The sequence below is a fragment of the Phaseolus vulgaris genome, chromosome 6, assembly GCF_000499845.2.
Source record: "Phaseolus vulgaris cultivar G19833 chromosome 6, P. vulgaris v2.0, whole genome shotgun sequence".
Classification (NCBI taxonomy): domain Eukaryota; kingdom Viridiplantae; phylum Streptophyta; class Magnoliopsida; order Fabales; family Fabaceae; genus Phaseolus; species Phaseolus vulgaris.
In genome coordinates this window covers 20,098,961-20,114,916 of record NC_023754.2, presented here as the reverse complement: position 1 = coordinate 20,114,916, position 15,956 = coordinate 20,098,961, and the positions used below count along the sequence as shown (strand labels likewise).

Sequence of the window (15,956 nt, the reverse complement as noted above, 5' to 3'; positions counted from 1 at the left end):
GTCCTCCCAAATGAGAAAGGTAGACGTGTAATGTCGCTGGAGTGGGTCATCCCTATCCAACAGATTACCAAATTAATCCATAAATATAAATAAGCAATAAATAAGAAATTAATAAATTACTACAATTTTTGCTTGTATATAGGGTCGATACCCTAGTCAATAAGCGGTGTTAGAAATTGTTACATCCCATCGTTTTCTCCTTCTACACTAACGTTTTGTTACTTCAGCTGTGCCACTAACTGCACGCCCCCATTCTTCGGAAACTCATTTCTTCTCTTAAATTCTCTCTCTGTCTCTCTGTCTCTCTATTCCGTTTTCTTTATCGATGCCCCGTCTCGATCGCGGTGATGTTTGGAAGAGTAAGGCGCGATCCCTGCAGTTACAGCTCAGGAACCGCTTCCGAGTTGCCGTCGACCGCCATTGGCGCCGCCGCCAACACCACACCTTCATTCCCGCCGCCGACGTCTACTTCGCCTCCACTATTAAACGTTGGCTTAACAGATTTCATGATTTCCGGACAGAATCGTTGCCTTCTTCCACGTCTTTTTATCGCAAACGAGGTGTCTGATTAATTAACGCTTTCATTATAAATCCGTAGATATGTTTTCTCGAATATTGTAATAGGTGCTATTTGCTAGGTTTTTCACTTGATTTTTTTTGCCTATGTATTTAAAGTTGCCAGGGATTTCAGTTCGGAAGAAGATTCAACTCTTGTTCGTATGATGCAAGCAGTTGCCGTTCCTGTTCTTGGAAATGTTTGTCACGTGTTTATGAATGGATTAAACCGTGTCCAGGTATGCTATGCCACTTATATTTCTTGTTTGGTTTATTATATCTTGCATTCTGATATGTGATGCGACTGTTTTATGTGTGGAAGAATAGGTGCATGGTTTAGAAAAACTGCACTCTGCCTTGCTACATAGACCTCAGGGTAAACCCCTTCTTACGGTACGTGTTTGTCCAAGCATTCGAACATGAATCTATTTTTGTTTGGATTTAATTATTTGACGAGCCTTTGCTGTTGACTTTTCATTTTCAGGTCAGCAATCATGTTGCATCCATGGATGATCCGCTTGTCATTGCTTCTCTGCTTCCTCCTAGTGTTCTTTTGGATGCTAGGAATCTTAGATGGACGCTTTGTGCAACTGATAGGTGTTTTAAAAACCCTGTTACTTCTGCATTCTTTCGATCTGTCAAAGTCTTGCCAGTTTCTCGGGGTGATGGGATTTATCAGGAGGTATGGATCCAACAGACATAAGCTAAGAGCCTTTTACATTGTTTTGTAATATTGGTGAATGATTCTCATGAACTTTTGTCATCCAATTTGAGTCTATGGTAATAGGTAAACTCTGGTGACGATCTCACTTTTCTTCGTTTTCAACTGTTTCAACTTTTTATTACTCTGCTATGACTTGATTGAATGATTCAATTTATCTTCATGTTCTGTTCTGTTCTGTTAACAATTTTGTTAGTTCTTCACGTACTTCCTATTATAGGGGTGTTGGTTTTTGTAATCAATAGAGTATCTCTGATTTGTATTTATCTTTTCTTATCCTTCATTTGTCTCTTGCTTCCCCCTTGCCTCTCTGAACTGAAACTTCTATAGTTAGGGATGATAGTAATTCCATCTACTTTCTCCTCTGTAGGGAATGGACATGGCCCTTTCGAAATTGAACCATGGTAGCTGGGTCCACATATTCCCAGAAGGTAGCCGCTCCCGGGATGGTGGAAAAACCATGAGCTCTTCCAAGAGAGGTGTTGGGAGGTAACGATATTCTGTAGTAGTTTGCAGTAGAATGCTAACTGTAAGTTTTGCTTGTTTCTTGTTATGCCAGCTGGGTTTTGCTTACACTTTTATTTGTCAAATAACAAGATTATCTTCTGATTGTTTAGTGTATTACGATTTAAATATTGAACTAATAGTTGGTTCTCAAGATTTTTTTCACAATTTATTTTTCCATATATTCCAATAGAAGCTAGGAACGTATAACTCATGCTAATTAAGCAGTTAAGTTCTGGAAAAAGAAGTTGTGTACTATTACCATTACGAGCCAAAAATTATTGTTATTTGCTCAAATGACATTTAGACTAAATGAATTTGAATGAAAACTGTATCTATAAGGGGGTTCGGCCATGAAGAGATGTGTCTGAAGGCTGATCTCTAGTCATCAGGTCTGAGGAGATCGATCTCTCAACTGACTTGAGTGCATTTTTAGGATTCTGACCGATATCCTTGGCGAGAATCCTAGAAACCAACCAACTAATCTGCGATTTGTGGAAACCGTTCTCCAGTACCTCCGTACATTGTGGGAAGTCTCTTCTCCTATAAAGATGGGGAACAAAATAAGAAATGGGATCAAATTTTTGTAACTGGTTTGAAGAGAGAAAGAGATAGAAGTTAACTCAACCCATTATACACCACCATAACCCAGAAAAACCTTTGAACCAAAACTGAAACTAACATTTATTGAACTCTGTTATATTATAAATTTTACTTCTGGAATTGATAAGGATGTAAAATTCATTAATTTTCTCCTTTAAAAATTTAGTGATGTTATTCAGGCTTATGATTTATTTATTTTATTTATATAAGCATGATCTTCTTAAACTTTTATGTATTGATATCATTAATATACAATATATTTTTTAGGTTATGTTGGTATGATTTTATGCCACGTATTTGTCTCTGGCTTCACAGCATGTCTTAGTGAAGGTTCAAAGATGTTTATTTATATGTATGTGTGCTGTAGTCATAATGTGATGGTAATTTACCACCAATGATAATATTTTCCATGTTACATAATAGTTATTAATTTCTAAAATAGCTTGTTATGTTACATTTGGAGACTATATTTCATATTTGTACTATTATTTCTTTTATTTTTAGTAACCTTGTTCATGTGTATGAGGTCAATACTGTATTTTCATCTCCTCAATTTTAATTCTCTTTATTTCTTCTATTTTTAATTTATTAGTGTAAAACATGTTATTGACTTAAACTTCCACCATCAGGTTGGTCCTGGATGGAGATAGCACACCCCTTGTTGTCCCATTTGTACATACAGGGATGCAGGAGATTATGCCTATAGGTGCTAACTTTCCCAGAATAGGCAAGATGGTACGTATTTTTGATTCATTTCTTAGAATATTGTATCAGCATATATGGGGTTTTCATTGCTGCATGGAGTTAGACTGCTGCACTCCTTGCGCCTTAACTTTGGATTTGTTTCTCATTCCCTCGGATGAAGACGTTCAATTACAGAATCTAGATTCTGCATTGACTGGCATATATTTTTATTGATGGGATTAATTTTAGTTGTTTTTTATTTTTCAGTTTAAATTTCATACCCTGATCAGTATGACATGGTTGGACAGGTTACAGTGCTCATAGGTGATCCGATCAATTTTGATGATATACTTGAACTTGACATGGAGAAAGGCTTGGATGTGCCAAGAGGACGACTGTATGATGCAATAGCATCAAGAATTGGCGATCGGTTGCATGAACTGAAAGCCCAGGTTGACACTTTAGCTGAACAGGAAATGCAACTACAAGATCACTCCTCACGCAGCACTGAACGAACATCTGAACTATTGCAGCAGGTTGATTGGGAATTATTTGGAATGGATAGCTTCATGTCTGAAGATGATTCCAAGCAGAGACAAGAAACAGTTTCCGTCTTAAATGTTAGTGTTTCTCGGCCTCAGCAATCTCATGGTGATCAGAGTTGGAGAGCTGGATTCTCTTACAGGATGCGCGGTTATACTGATCAGATGGAGCTTGTGTCATTTGCTGCCAGAGGCATATTTATGAATAATGAAACAAAGAACTCTGCCGGCTGTAGTAGAGAGGTAGGGCCCTTAAAGGCATGGAAGCAGTTTTTGGGAGCAAATCTATTACGGCAGTGGAATTACGCCCATCACTGAAAACATAGTTTAGGGTGTGTAAATTCAAATCTTCGGGTTTCGTTTAAAATAATTGAGTTTTTGTTAGACAAGCAGTTAAACGTAGTAAAATTGCTGAGGATTTGTAACTCAAATAGCTTACTTATTCGTATAGTTTATTAAGTTTGAGGACAGAATTATATTGTGACACGGCGTCCTGAAGGTAGAACTGTAAAGGCCCGTTCTTACTATCTTTTGAGAAGTTTTGGAAAGCACCGAGTAGGACAAAAATAAAGTTCATGTAATATATATACAGTTATTGTCTAATGTATACTATTATTTTTAGAAAATGCATTTTAGTAAGTTGCAATTTTGATTTTCTAAAAGTATTCCCAGTTAAAAAAAAAACACAAATATCTCGCGCATGCATTGCACTTTCATTAAATATGTTCTATAAATATTTTCAGTGCTACTATTTCACTTCTCACCTCAACATAGAACTAATTGATCTAACTCAAATAATCATATATCAACACTTAAGATCGTAGATCTTTTAAATTTGGTCTTAATAATTTTTAATTGAATGATTGAGATTTATTCCTATATTCTTTACTGACCAAATGCAATTTTTTTCTTAGATAGCTTAGTTATGAAAGAAAGCTTACTTCTTTACACAAAAATATTTTATATGCAGCTTTTATATTGCATGTTTTGTGATAGAAGTTTTATCATTTACAGACGAAAATATTTACAATTTTGAAGGAGTTGTTATTATTTGTGTAAAATTAGTATATCTAGTGTTTTTGTTTTCAATTGATGCATTAAATAATAAAAGTTTTAAAAACGGTTACCATTACCGACATTATTTAAACCTATTCCTTCATAAATCACAATAACTGGTGTTTGTCGACTAGTTAATGGTAATACTGCGATTTGGGGAACACGAATATTTTTAGGTACTTTAGGCGTTGGATTTCTCAGCTTTTTTAGCAATTTACTGAAGTGGTAGTGTAATGTATGATGCTGAGAGAGCGTGATTGTGGAGCAAAATGATTTGAGCCGAAACTCCGAGCTATGGCCTATGCAATAAACTTTACAGATCACACACACTAGCTCCACACATTACACAACGATGTATTAAGTATGATTAATAGACGAGGTTGGGCCCATTATGTTTTCAATTGTGGAGCCCACGAGCCTGATTGGCGAAGAAGCGTTCTCTTCTCTTCTATATCATTCAGAAAAGACGAGACGACGAGACAATGAGATCTTCGTTCCATTTCGCATTTTATTTTAAATAAAATCGCGTTTTCTCCTCCGAACCAAGACATGGCCGAAGAAGAAGAAGAATCAGAGCTCAGCGATAAGCACAAAGTGGAAATCGCCAAATGGTTCCTCCTCAACTCTCCTCCTGGGGAAATCCAATACGTCGCCAAAGGTTCTTCATCTTCCTTTTCCCCTATCTCTCTATCTATTGCTCCACAATGCGATTAATTCCCCAATCCTTTCTGCAGATGTGAAATCCATTCTCAGCAGCGACGATTTGTACAATGAGGCCGCTTCCGAGGCTTTTCCCTTTTACAACAAATCCCACTTGATTTCCCTTCAAATGTCCAATCGTAGCGGAGACGTAACTCTCCCTCTCTCTCTCTCCCACTCACTCTCTCTCACTCTCACTCAACAACTTATTTTCCTAGGGTTTGCTCGTCAATTTTCATTTCTTTTTTAGTTCGTTCAGTGGATTTTATTTTCCAATTTCTTGTTGGACTTCGCACGTGCTTGCAGGTACTGGTTACTTCGTTTGGTGAACTTGAGGGTAATGCATTTCTTGAACCTAGGACTGCTCAAGTAGCAATTGTTGACCATGTTAAACAAGTAAGTACCAATTACCATAATTTCCAACATACTATTTCAGGAGATATTTTTGAGTTTTAATATTCGTGCTTTGCTTAACTTTTCGTTTCTTTTTTAAGGAAGCGAATGAGAAGACTAGACATTTGTTATGCTCACTTTTAATTTCTTTAATTCAGCTTTAGTAGTAATGAAAGTGGAACAAGTTAATGTTTAGATTTACTGTAATCTGGATCTTCATGCATTGATCTCAACTTTAGTATATCGATGTATACATTGAAGTATTATAAGGTGCCACTCTATGCTTTTTAAACTTGCTTGCTGGAACATGCGTTTTAGCTTGATACGTCAAAATTGCGAGAAAATATTAGTTGGAAGTGGGGATTAAGCAAATCATGAAAATTTTGTTACTTTAACTATCTATGACTTTTGTGATGAATAGGTTAAAGTGTGTGTAGTAGTTCCAAGCTGTGTGCTTGTTGTCCTATGATTGTATGCTCAATGTCACAGGTTTGTACAGATGTGAGACCTGCCACAGACGAAGAACTTCCAACTCCATATGTCGAAGAATTTCGGTAATTCTCTGATTTTCTTCGTGGTTGAAGTATTTCATGTTTAATAATCAAATGTTCCTTTACCAGAGGGAGCTTCAAAATCTATTCAGAGGCAGAACATACTGATTCATGTTAAATTTCTTTGAATTTGTTCTCCTCTTTTGAAATAAATTCTTCTCTGTTGCTTTAGTAATATATTATTGCTCCACTTTTACCTGTCCGAACTTGTTTACAGTAGATTGCTCTGGAAATATCTTCTTCAATGCTAATTCGTAATCCACTTAGATTTGTGGTTTCCTTGGAGCTGTTTTATTGGGAATGTGTACTGTATTTTAGTTAGAAGTAGACTCAATACTGAGTTTAGTTAATATCTGTCTATTTATTCTTTTATATAAATAAAAAACTATATTGTTGATGTTTGAGGACATGAAATAGAGATTCAGCCCTTTAATAAAGTAAATTTAATACCACATTTTTATATCTTTATTGTCGTACATTGTTTGCATTACACGGTATTTGTTTACTGCAGATGCAATCTGGACGCTGAAGTACTTAAATATGTTGAAGAAGCCTATCCAAAAGGTGTCTGCTCTGTTTACTGCATAAATGGGAAGGATGTAGAGGGCCCAGGTTCTAATTTTGAGCTTGCTGTGGTGATTTCTGCTGCCAGGCATAGCCCACAGAATTTCTGGTTTGTGAAATAAGTTGACTGAAATTCCAACTTTTCTTTTTGATTGATGTTTTCTACCATACTAGTTCCAAATAAGAACATTGATACATTAATAATGTTAATATACTTTAATTTTCTTTGGCTTCTGTTTATAGCAACGGGAGTTGGTCTTCAGTATGGAATATTGAGTTCAAATATGATCAACAAACAGTGGAAGTAAAGGGTAAAACGCAGGTAATATTGTATAGATATTTATGCATTAATTTTGAATGATATGGTGCAAGGCTCTTAAAACATGATTATTTTAACCCATTTTCAGGTGGGTGCCCATTATTTTGAGGAAGGAAATGTGCAGTTAGATGCGAAACACGAATGCAAAGATGCAACTCTTTTTCAGGTTACCAAAAATCAGCATTAGACATTTTATTTTTATTAGGTGTGGATGCACTACTCAAGTCTTTCCATAGTTGTTTTCCGATAAATGTACTTGTATATTCTACGCGCCCGAGAATATTTTAGTAAATGTCTGTTATAAAATGATAAGGTTGAGATAGAAATGGATTGTTTATAGAAAGACAACATTTATCTAATTATGTTTGTGTTAAAGCTTATCTATTAATATTTTATTATTTGATTTGATTTTAGGCCCCCGAAGAATGTGCACTTGCCATAACAAGCATTATTCGTCATCATGAAACGGAGTACCTTGCTTCTCTTGAGGTTCTGAATTAGTTTGTTCTGGCTAGGGTATTTCGTTCTTTCTATTTTAATAATGTGCACATGGTTTACTAATGACCATAACTTGACAGGCATCATATCTAAACCTTCCTGATTCGACTTTCAAGGTAACCCCTGTTATGTCATCCTGCATTTTTTTAATCTAAGCTTCAGATGTGGCATTTCTGTGATGTCTGTGGTGATTTTTGATTCCCATTAAACCAATGCCATGTACCTAACATTTCTCATTAAGCATTCATGTCAGGACTGAGACCGAACACCTTTAAGATGCTTTCTTTTTATCCTTCTACTTACTGAATAATTATTTTATGTTATTGATGTTGTATATAATTTATATGATTAATCCGAATTACCAAAGTGTATGAGTGAAAGAGGTAATAAAAAGGGCAAGCTATATATAATGCCTTTCTTATATCTATAGCATTATCTGTTGAATATGAAGGCTATTTCATTAAATTATCTGCTGCAGGATCTTCGGAGAAAGCTTCCTGTGACCCGCACCTTGTTTCCATGGCATAATACTTTGCAATTTAGCTTGACAAGAGACATATCAAAAGAACTTGGCATTGGAAAGTAAATACACACGTTTTCACAGAACTAATAAAAGTTTGTGTTTTTACTCGAACTCGGTGGGGACAAGTTCTTCATATATTCACTGCATGTCATATGATGAAGTCAATCATTCTTTAGGTTGACGTTCTTTATATTCACTCATTTGCTTCATGAAGCTTCCTCCTTTGTCTGAGTGAGTGCTGATGTACTGTAGTTCACTGTAATTCTTTTTTGACATTATTTGTATAGCACAAGAAGAGTTCCTGTTGTTTCTAGCCATCATACCTAAGAACATTCTGATTGCAATTAAAATAGTGCAAGAACCTCATTTACTTCTCGCTATGATTGTGCTGTGCGTCCCATCCTCAGCTGGGAAACTAGGACCTGCTTAATACTTTATCAAATTAGTTAGACGAGAATGGAAACTGAACCCATTATTTTAGGTCTATTTAAACTTTTATTGTAAAATAAAATATTTTAAAATTAGATTAAAAAATTTAAACATGGAATTAAGAGATTTATGATTTATTTAATGTAAACATGTTTTATATAAACCATAAATTTGAAAAAATCGTTGAAGGTAAAGTTTAATTGGATTCGTTGTATTTTATTGAAGTTATTGCTGGGTTATACTAAAGTTTAATTGGATTCGTTGTATTTTATTGAAGTTATTGCAGGGTTATACTATTAAGTTTCTCGCAAAAGTTTAATTAGTATGTTGTATTGCAGAGAAAATCATTTTGAGTTTGTAATAAAAAAAATTATAATAGGAATGAATAAGAATATAAAATCAAAAGAAAAAAACATTTATGAATTGTTTTGGATTCTGGTATTTCTTTTTATTATGCTTTCCAATGTCATTCTCAATCTAAACATTCACTATTTTTTTAATTATGTTACAGTACAAATTTCTAAATCAGTATTTGCTAAAGTATTATAAAATATGCTAAACATATATTAAATTTATAAACTATTATACATTGATGTAATTTAATTCAATTTTATTTCCTATTTAAGTTTGAAATGCTAATATTCTATGTCATGATAATATCTATATATATATATATATATAATTATTATAAATATATTAAAATATAATAACTTTTTAATTTAAAATGCGTTAAATTTATGTCAAAATTGATATAATTCAATTTCTTGGAATAGTCCTTTTGATTGTGAATCTATGATTAATAAATACAAATATAAATATACATTTACAAAATGTTTTATCAATTTAAACTTCCTTCACAACTTTGAGATGATTTGAGTTGAGAAAACACTGTACAAAATAGAGATAAATTGATTTATTATTATTATTAATATATTTTTTTATATTATAATAAAATAATTATTTTACAATTATGTTTTGAATTATTTTGTAATTATATTAATATAAAAAAGTATTATTTTATATCAATCCAATCATTTACAAATTTTTCATTATGTTTTTAAACAACTTAACTTTTTTCTTTGTTATTTTTCTTTTCTTTCATTTGTTACTCTCTCCTCAATCTATACAAATAGAGTTGATTTTTAATTTTTTTAAATTTCTTTAGATATAATTTGAAATGTTGTAATTTAATTATAATTTATAAATGCCAATATATTGTGACGCTATGTTTATATTAATATTGATATTTTAATTTAGAAAAATAATATTTTTTAATATATTAATATTTAAAAGGTGAATCTATTTATAATAATTTTAAATTAATTTATAAATATATGTTAAAGTGTAATAACTATTTTTTAGAATAACTTTTATATTAATTTCAGTTAACTATAACAGTGAAATTTGAAATTTCATTAAAAAATGGAAGGATTTGAATTTCTCTCTCCTAAGCACACTTTTTCAAGCCCCTGAGAGCTTCTCGTAGGCTCTCTCTCCCTCCCGTGGTTAGTTTTAGGTTTGTCTCCTTTGCTTTCTCATGTCTATAATCTAGATTTTTTAACTCAATTAATATAGGGTTTAATGATTCAAATTGTGTTTCCTTGATTTGTGTTTTGATTATTTTTAATTTCACTGATTTGCATTTTATCTCTATGATCTAGAGTTTTTGATCGATTTTCACCAAACTGTGTTGGATTCGCATTAATTTTTGTTTGATTTCAACATATTATGTCAAAAATGTAAACTATAGATGTAGGTATGTGGCAGTGTTGCACTTGGTAAACATTGGTAGCCATCATCCCGAACATTAATTAGACTCCTTATTTGAAATGCATGTGTGCTGCTTAACCTCATTGCAACTTTGTTATGAACTGATATCTCCTTTCTTTGAGCTATTAAAACCTCATGAACGGTGGAATTATAAGTAATTTCAAAATTAGATTAAGAGGTTAGTAATGATGTAGATGAAGTAGGGAGCATCACTTGGTGTTTCTCCATTTATTGAAAAGTATTTACAAACCAGCTAGCACTAGCTAGAAAGCTATATGTCAAAAAAGTGATGTGTTGTATATTTGCACACACCCAACCACACATTGGGAAAAGGCGATGTCATGTATGCATTTTTAGAAGGAAAAAAAACGAGGAATGCATGTATAGGAAGATTTAATCTGACTGCACGCTACATGTATATAGCTACATTCGAGATGATTGAGGGTGTTAGCTTGTTAGGACCCCCCTGCTAACGGTATGTCTATGAGGGAGACTAGCATGTATGCATGTATATTGAGCAATTAAGACAAGGCTGCAGGGTTGACAACTTGGACTTTTGTTCATGTGTGTCCTTCAATTTGTTGTGTTGATAACTAGTAATGTTGACAGCACCACTGGATAATATTTTTGATAAAAAAAAGCCAAATCCACTCCCCACTGTTGTTGAAAATAGCCAAGTGAGTCAGCCTCAAATAGGCGTTGTCAGTTAAAATGGTTAGAGAAACTGTTATAGGTCTTGCTAGTTAGCAGCAGAGGTAAGATATTAATAGAAGAAGCAGATGTTAGTGAATTTTAAATTGGTCAATTAGTATTTGTTGTCATTTGGAAAATTGGCAATAGTGAATTTGAACATTGACAACCAGAAATTGATATTTTCTTCAGTTAGCTTGACAATCTTGGGTCACTATCCCTCCATTCTTTTATTGTATTTCCTTTCTTTACCAGCTAGGCTAGTCAGTATTTTCTGTCAATCATAAAACAAAAGACCAAAGAACTAAAAGTAAATATAAAATACCTCTTAGAATTTAATGTTGTGTTGTCTTGCTATGCAATGGATTGATTCGCTCAGTTGCATGGATTCGATTGATAATATTCTGTCCATTCTAAACTCTGAGAAGCTGTTAGAAGATTCTAGAGTACATAACTCACGGGTCCTAGGATCGGAACATGGCTTTGATACCAACTTGAAAAGATTAATCTGAATGAGAGAAGATTTTATTCAATTGATTGATTTCAAGCAATACATCAGCCTTTATATTCAGAAAATTCTAACCCTGAAGTATTGATTACAAAGAGATCTCTAGAACCTTCTGAAACCTTCTAACAGTACACTTATTATCCTACTAACAACAGTAATTTCTCTAAGGATTCACATATGGCTTTTCACCAATGTAGTAAATAACATGCATCTTGGTATCTAACTCAGGCTACTTTTTGGGTTTTGCTTCAGATGTTGGAATCTGTTCTGAAAAATTAGCAAGTATCTTACATTAAAACTTGAGACAGCCCATAGATTTAAATTTTTATTGTTTTCTTTTGATCCAGTTTGCATTCCATAGACGTAGTTGCTTTTGCAAAGGTTAAAATCGGAATGGATGGTGAATGACAATTTATTTAATATCTTTAACCATATGTGATCAGTTAGTACATAGTAATTAAATCTACGGTCCGCCTTGCAAAGGTTAAAATTGGAATGGATGGTGAATGGCAATTTATTTCATATGTTTAACCATATGTTATCAGTTAGTACATAGTAATTAAATCAATGGGCTGCCTTTTCTCTCTGGCTTTGGAATGATGTGACTTAGCCAAATCATATATTCATGTGCTCCATGTGGGAACAAACATTGTTTCTAAAGCTTGCTCTCATTGTAAAACTATGCGTGCAAGCAAGCTTTGGTTGATGTTGATGGACCTCGTGTTGAAGTGCATTTCCCTGATGATAAACCAGGAGATTGGTTGTTTCCTGACCAGAACCACAACAGTTTAGTTTCTCCAGAGCAGGGAAAGACAGTGGCCAATTCTAATTACTATATAAGTGTATTCTAGTCCTGTGTCGTTGTCTTTTGTTGAGTAGCATCGTTGTTCCCCATGATTCAATCAATGGAAAAAAAAGTAAGCCAGGTATGTTTGTAACAACACCCTGATTTTTGAAGAGGGAACTTCGTTTTGGGAAGAGTTGCCTGAACCTGTAGGTTAATTAGATTGGATTGGACTGCCTCCTTTAACAGCTCGTCTTTTACATTTCAAATATGCAACTAATTGTTGTCACTTTTGAAAAAGGAGTTAGAGTTGTGCTTATGTTAGAGGTGGATCACGTAGTGTACCTACCAGCCTTGACTGGTAGATAGATAGTGTTTTGTAGACATTTTAGAATAGGGTGAAACTTGTTAGAAATTTCACATTAACTAGAGATATGACCAAATTATACTATAGAAAGTGAGTGCAAACTTTGTCTTACAAAACTGGTTTTATGAACTTGAATTTAGGCTTAAAGTCTAGTTTCTAAGATGGTGCAAAAACTTGTCCTAGCAAGGGATATTAAGCTTATCATGCCACCTGCTATCAAGGAGCTTTGGACCACTCACAAGTATTCATTCCCACGCTCGAGATGTCCACTCCTCAGCGTGAGAGAGAGAGTATATCGGAGATCACATTGACTAGAGATATGGCAAAAATATATTATATAAGTGGGTGCAACCTCATTTTACAAATTTGGTTTGTAAGATTGAATTAGGTTTAAAGTCCACTATATAAGAGAATTTAACAATAATTTTATTCCAACCAAAGAAAAGAAAGTAGAACTTGATATTCCATTACATTTTATTAATGCCCCAAACAAGACCATGGGGGCGCTTCAAATTTCATTGTGCCTTTGTGCCCATGCTTCTTAGGCTATAGTTAGTTAAAGATCCATACTATTTTAGCTTTTTGATGGATTTCATTTTAACTGCAAGTTATTGCTTTGAATTTTATGGTTGCTTGTACTTGGTGCTTTTCTTTATTGATCTTGCCCGGACAATGTTATTAGAAGAATAAATTTCTTTTCTTGTACTTGGTGAATTTCACTTTATGATGTGAACTTTTTGGAAGAATAAATTCAATAGCTGTCATTAGGTAATTTGTAAATTTCAAAATGGATGAGAGACATTCACTAAAATTTTATAGTACGATTCATTTGCACTATTAGCCTTCGACTTTTACATTGGCAACTTATGGTTTATGTAGAGGGTTCTTGCAAACTGTAGGTTTTCTCCACTCTTTAATCTTTCCCTCTTTGCCAAAGCAATCATGGGAGCTTGTTTTGTTACCCTCTTTTCCCTCCTACATCCTGAAAAAAGTAACAACTTTGTTGTTGTAGTTCAGTAATTTTCACAACATAAGATGCAAGACTCCATTTCGAAAACTACTATCTTTTTAGGAATTGTTAGCGATCCAACTGTGGAGAGGGAGCGAGAGTTAGGGACACAGAAGGGGAATGAGAGGGAGATAAAGCAGGAAAAATGGCGTCATTGTTGAAAATTGCCTCTGGTGATGGCACGTGGTGCCAATGAAGAAATGGATTTTTTATAGGGAGGGATTGTGCACCATGTATGAATCTACGGGCTCTTAATTGTGGAGAATGGTCCACCTTAGAATCCATCTAAAACTAAGTACGTTTGGGAAACATGATAACAATATGAATATTTGACGTTTTATTACTTTCTCCCCTAGCTTTTTCATTAAGTCAGCTTCAATTGTATGTTCATTTATCCTTTGAAATGCCCCACTTTATCTAATGATAGGTGGTGCAGTTCATAAAGAGTCTGTTGCAATATTAAATTCTACCCAGTTTGAAATGGTTCAATGTGTACTAAAATACTAATTTTCTGCAGGTTTGAGTTGAAGATCTAGGTGTTTCATCATCAATGCATTGCATTTGCATGTGCAATATGCTTATTCTTCTTTGCATTCTGCTTATCATTGTGAATGGCCCAACTCCCTGCTTTGGGAATAAGTGAGTGTATAAAAATTCTCAATTATATATACATTTACCTAATTGTTTGGTCTTTCATATCAGAATTCTCCTTGTTATTAACTTAGTTATAGTGCTCAACTGTTTGCTGTGGTAGGGTTGAGGACAAAATTTTGAAAGTTGGGGAAGAGCTGTGGAGAGAAACTATGCCATTACAAGGTGGCTCTCGCTTTTATCAGTTACAGGGCCTGAAACCTCACACGTGGTATGAAGTGAAGATATCCTATCCAGCTTCTGTATGTATATATTGTCTTCCTCAGTTCTTTGCAGAGGATCTTTCCTCTGGAAACTGACACTAAATAAAAACACCAGATACCTGCTAGCTTTTCCATACAACTGAAGAGAAGCAAGTCGGATGTGATGCTGAACAATAACAGGAGATTGCTCAACACTGAAAAGCTAATTTTTAAGAGCAACAACAGTCAGGTCCAATTTAGTATGAAGCCATGTACTCCAAAGTTTCTGAAAAGTTTATATGTGCTTACGTTATTGACTTTATTCAGGAGGAATTCCAGCTAGTATTTGTAACTGTTGAGCCAGAAGGGTTTCCTGCAAAACAGCATGTGCCAGAGAGGCAATTTATTATCTTCAATATAGGTAACTTTTTTTGCATAGTATATTAATAATTGATCTGATTGTGACTTCCTATGCTTCATTACAAGCTTTCACCCTTAAGTTTATCTGATATTTTTTTTAGATTGTTGGAACAGACTCCACTCCAGTATTACGATCATTTCCATTATTTGCTAATATTCTGTATTCTCTTCTGTTGATACGGCAGTATGTGATGAACTATTATTTGGCTTACCCCGCGAAGCTTGGTGGGTGGTGGCACTGGCTGTACTTGGTCTTGGAATTGCATTCACCGTGCCTTCTTTTCTTCCATTGTATTTGCTACCAAAGAACCAAGTTCCAAGGACAAACGATCAAGTCTCCAAAACTTCTTGATAATCCTGCATATGGTGTAGTTTGCTTTGACAATAGAATTTTGAAAGCCACCTTTGGCTGCAAATTTTCCATGTTTATCATGATTCATCAGCCATCATTTTTTATGTCTCAATACAAGAGAACTTTGGGATTTGTTGTCTCCATCACATTTTGCATGTGTGACCAACAAAGCTTTCATTTATACTGTTCTCTTAGCAACCTGCTATAATTGATGTTTGGCTTGTTAGCATTGCACGTTTGCAGATAAACATGCTTTGCCAAACAGATAGAGGTATAAAATAACTTTCAATTTACTTATCAACTAATTTTCAAACCAACATAAAATAATTTTGTACGGAAATTTTATATATATTATCTTTCTATTATCTAGTATTATTATAGGAAAAATATAATTTTGAATAGTTTGTACTATATAGTTAATTCAAATCAGCGTAAATGATATATCCATTTTAATCATGTTTGAGAAAATAAAGATAAGAAATCAATGTTGTAATTAATATTTTTAGTTTGATCTGTATTTACTCTGTCCTTTATTCAAATATTTTTTCTCTTTTGGAGAAATTACTCAAAGTCTAAGCTTTC

The 15,956-nt window shown here is 33.9% G+C and overlaps 3 protein-coding genes and 1 non-coding gene across 6 annotated transcripts; all 4 read left to right on the top strand.

Annotated features, from left to right (window-relative positions):
- The first annotated feature begins 162 nt into the window (after window positions 1-162).
- On the top strand, window positions 163-4,235 carry LOC137831671 (uncharacterized). The gene is made up of 7 exons (XM_068639440.1): window positions 163-560; window positions 676-794; window positions 883-948; window positions 1,040-1,237; window positions 1,647-1,765; window positions 3,013-3,118; window positions 3,376-4,235. Exons 1-7 carry the CDS (start codon window positions 326-328, stop codon window positions 3,925-3,927), a joined length of 1,395 nt encoding a protein of 464 aa, XP_068495541.1. The 5' UTR covers window positions 163-325; the 3' UTR covers window positions 3,928-4,235.
- Window positions 4,236-4,924: 689 nt separating this feature from the next.
- On the top strand, window positions 4,925-8,587 carry LOC137831670 (F-actin-capping protein subunit alpha). Its single transcript, XM_068639439.1, has 10 exons — window positions 4,925-5,323; window positions 5,400-5,515; window positions 5,671-5,760; window positions 6,247-6,311; window positions 6,820-6,981; window positions 7,116-7,194; window positions 7,280-7,357; window positions 7,606-7,680; window positions 7,770-7,805; window positions 8,168-8,587. Exons 1-10 carry the CDS (start codon window positions 5,215-5,217, stop codon window positions 8,273-8,275), a joined length of 918 nt encoding a protein of 305 aa, XP_068495540.1. The 5' UTR covers window positions 4,925-5,214; the 3' UTR covers window positions 8,276-8,587.
- Window positions 8,588-10,050: 1,463 nt separating this feature from the next.
- Window positions 10,051-15,517, top strand: LOC137831669 (uncharacterized). Of its 3 annotated transcripts, none has more exons than XM_068639435.1 (6): window positions 10,051-10,157; window positions 14,287-14,408; window positions 14,524-14,662; window positions 14,739-14,852; window positions 14,930-15,023; window positions 15,208-15,517. In XM_068639435.1, exons 2-6 carry the CDS (start codon window positions 14,320-14,322, stop codon window positions 15,372-15,374), a joined length of 603 nt encoding a protein of 200 aa, XP_068495536.1. In that variant the 5' UTR covers window positions 10,051-10,157; window positions 14,287-14,319; the 3' UTR covers window positions 15,375-15,517. The 3 variants fall into 3 exon arrangements, with proteins under 3 accessions (XP_068495536.1, XP_068495538.1, XP_068495537.1); XM_068639437.1 differs by having other exon boundaries at window positions 10,123-10,146; XM_068639436.1 differs by lacking the exon at window positions 10,051-10,157 and adding an exon at window positions 13,905-14,064.
- Window positions 12,201-12,386, top strand: LOC137833799 (small nucleolar RNA snoR127). Its single transcript, XR_011084847.1, has one exon. It is a non-coding gene; the product is annotated as a small nucleolar RNA snoR127 (small nucleolar RNA).
- Window positions 15,518-15,956: the final 439 nt, after the last annotated feature.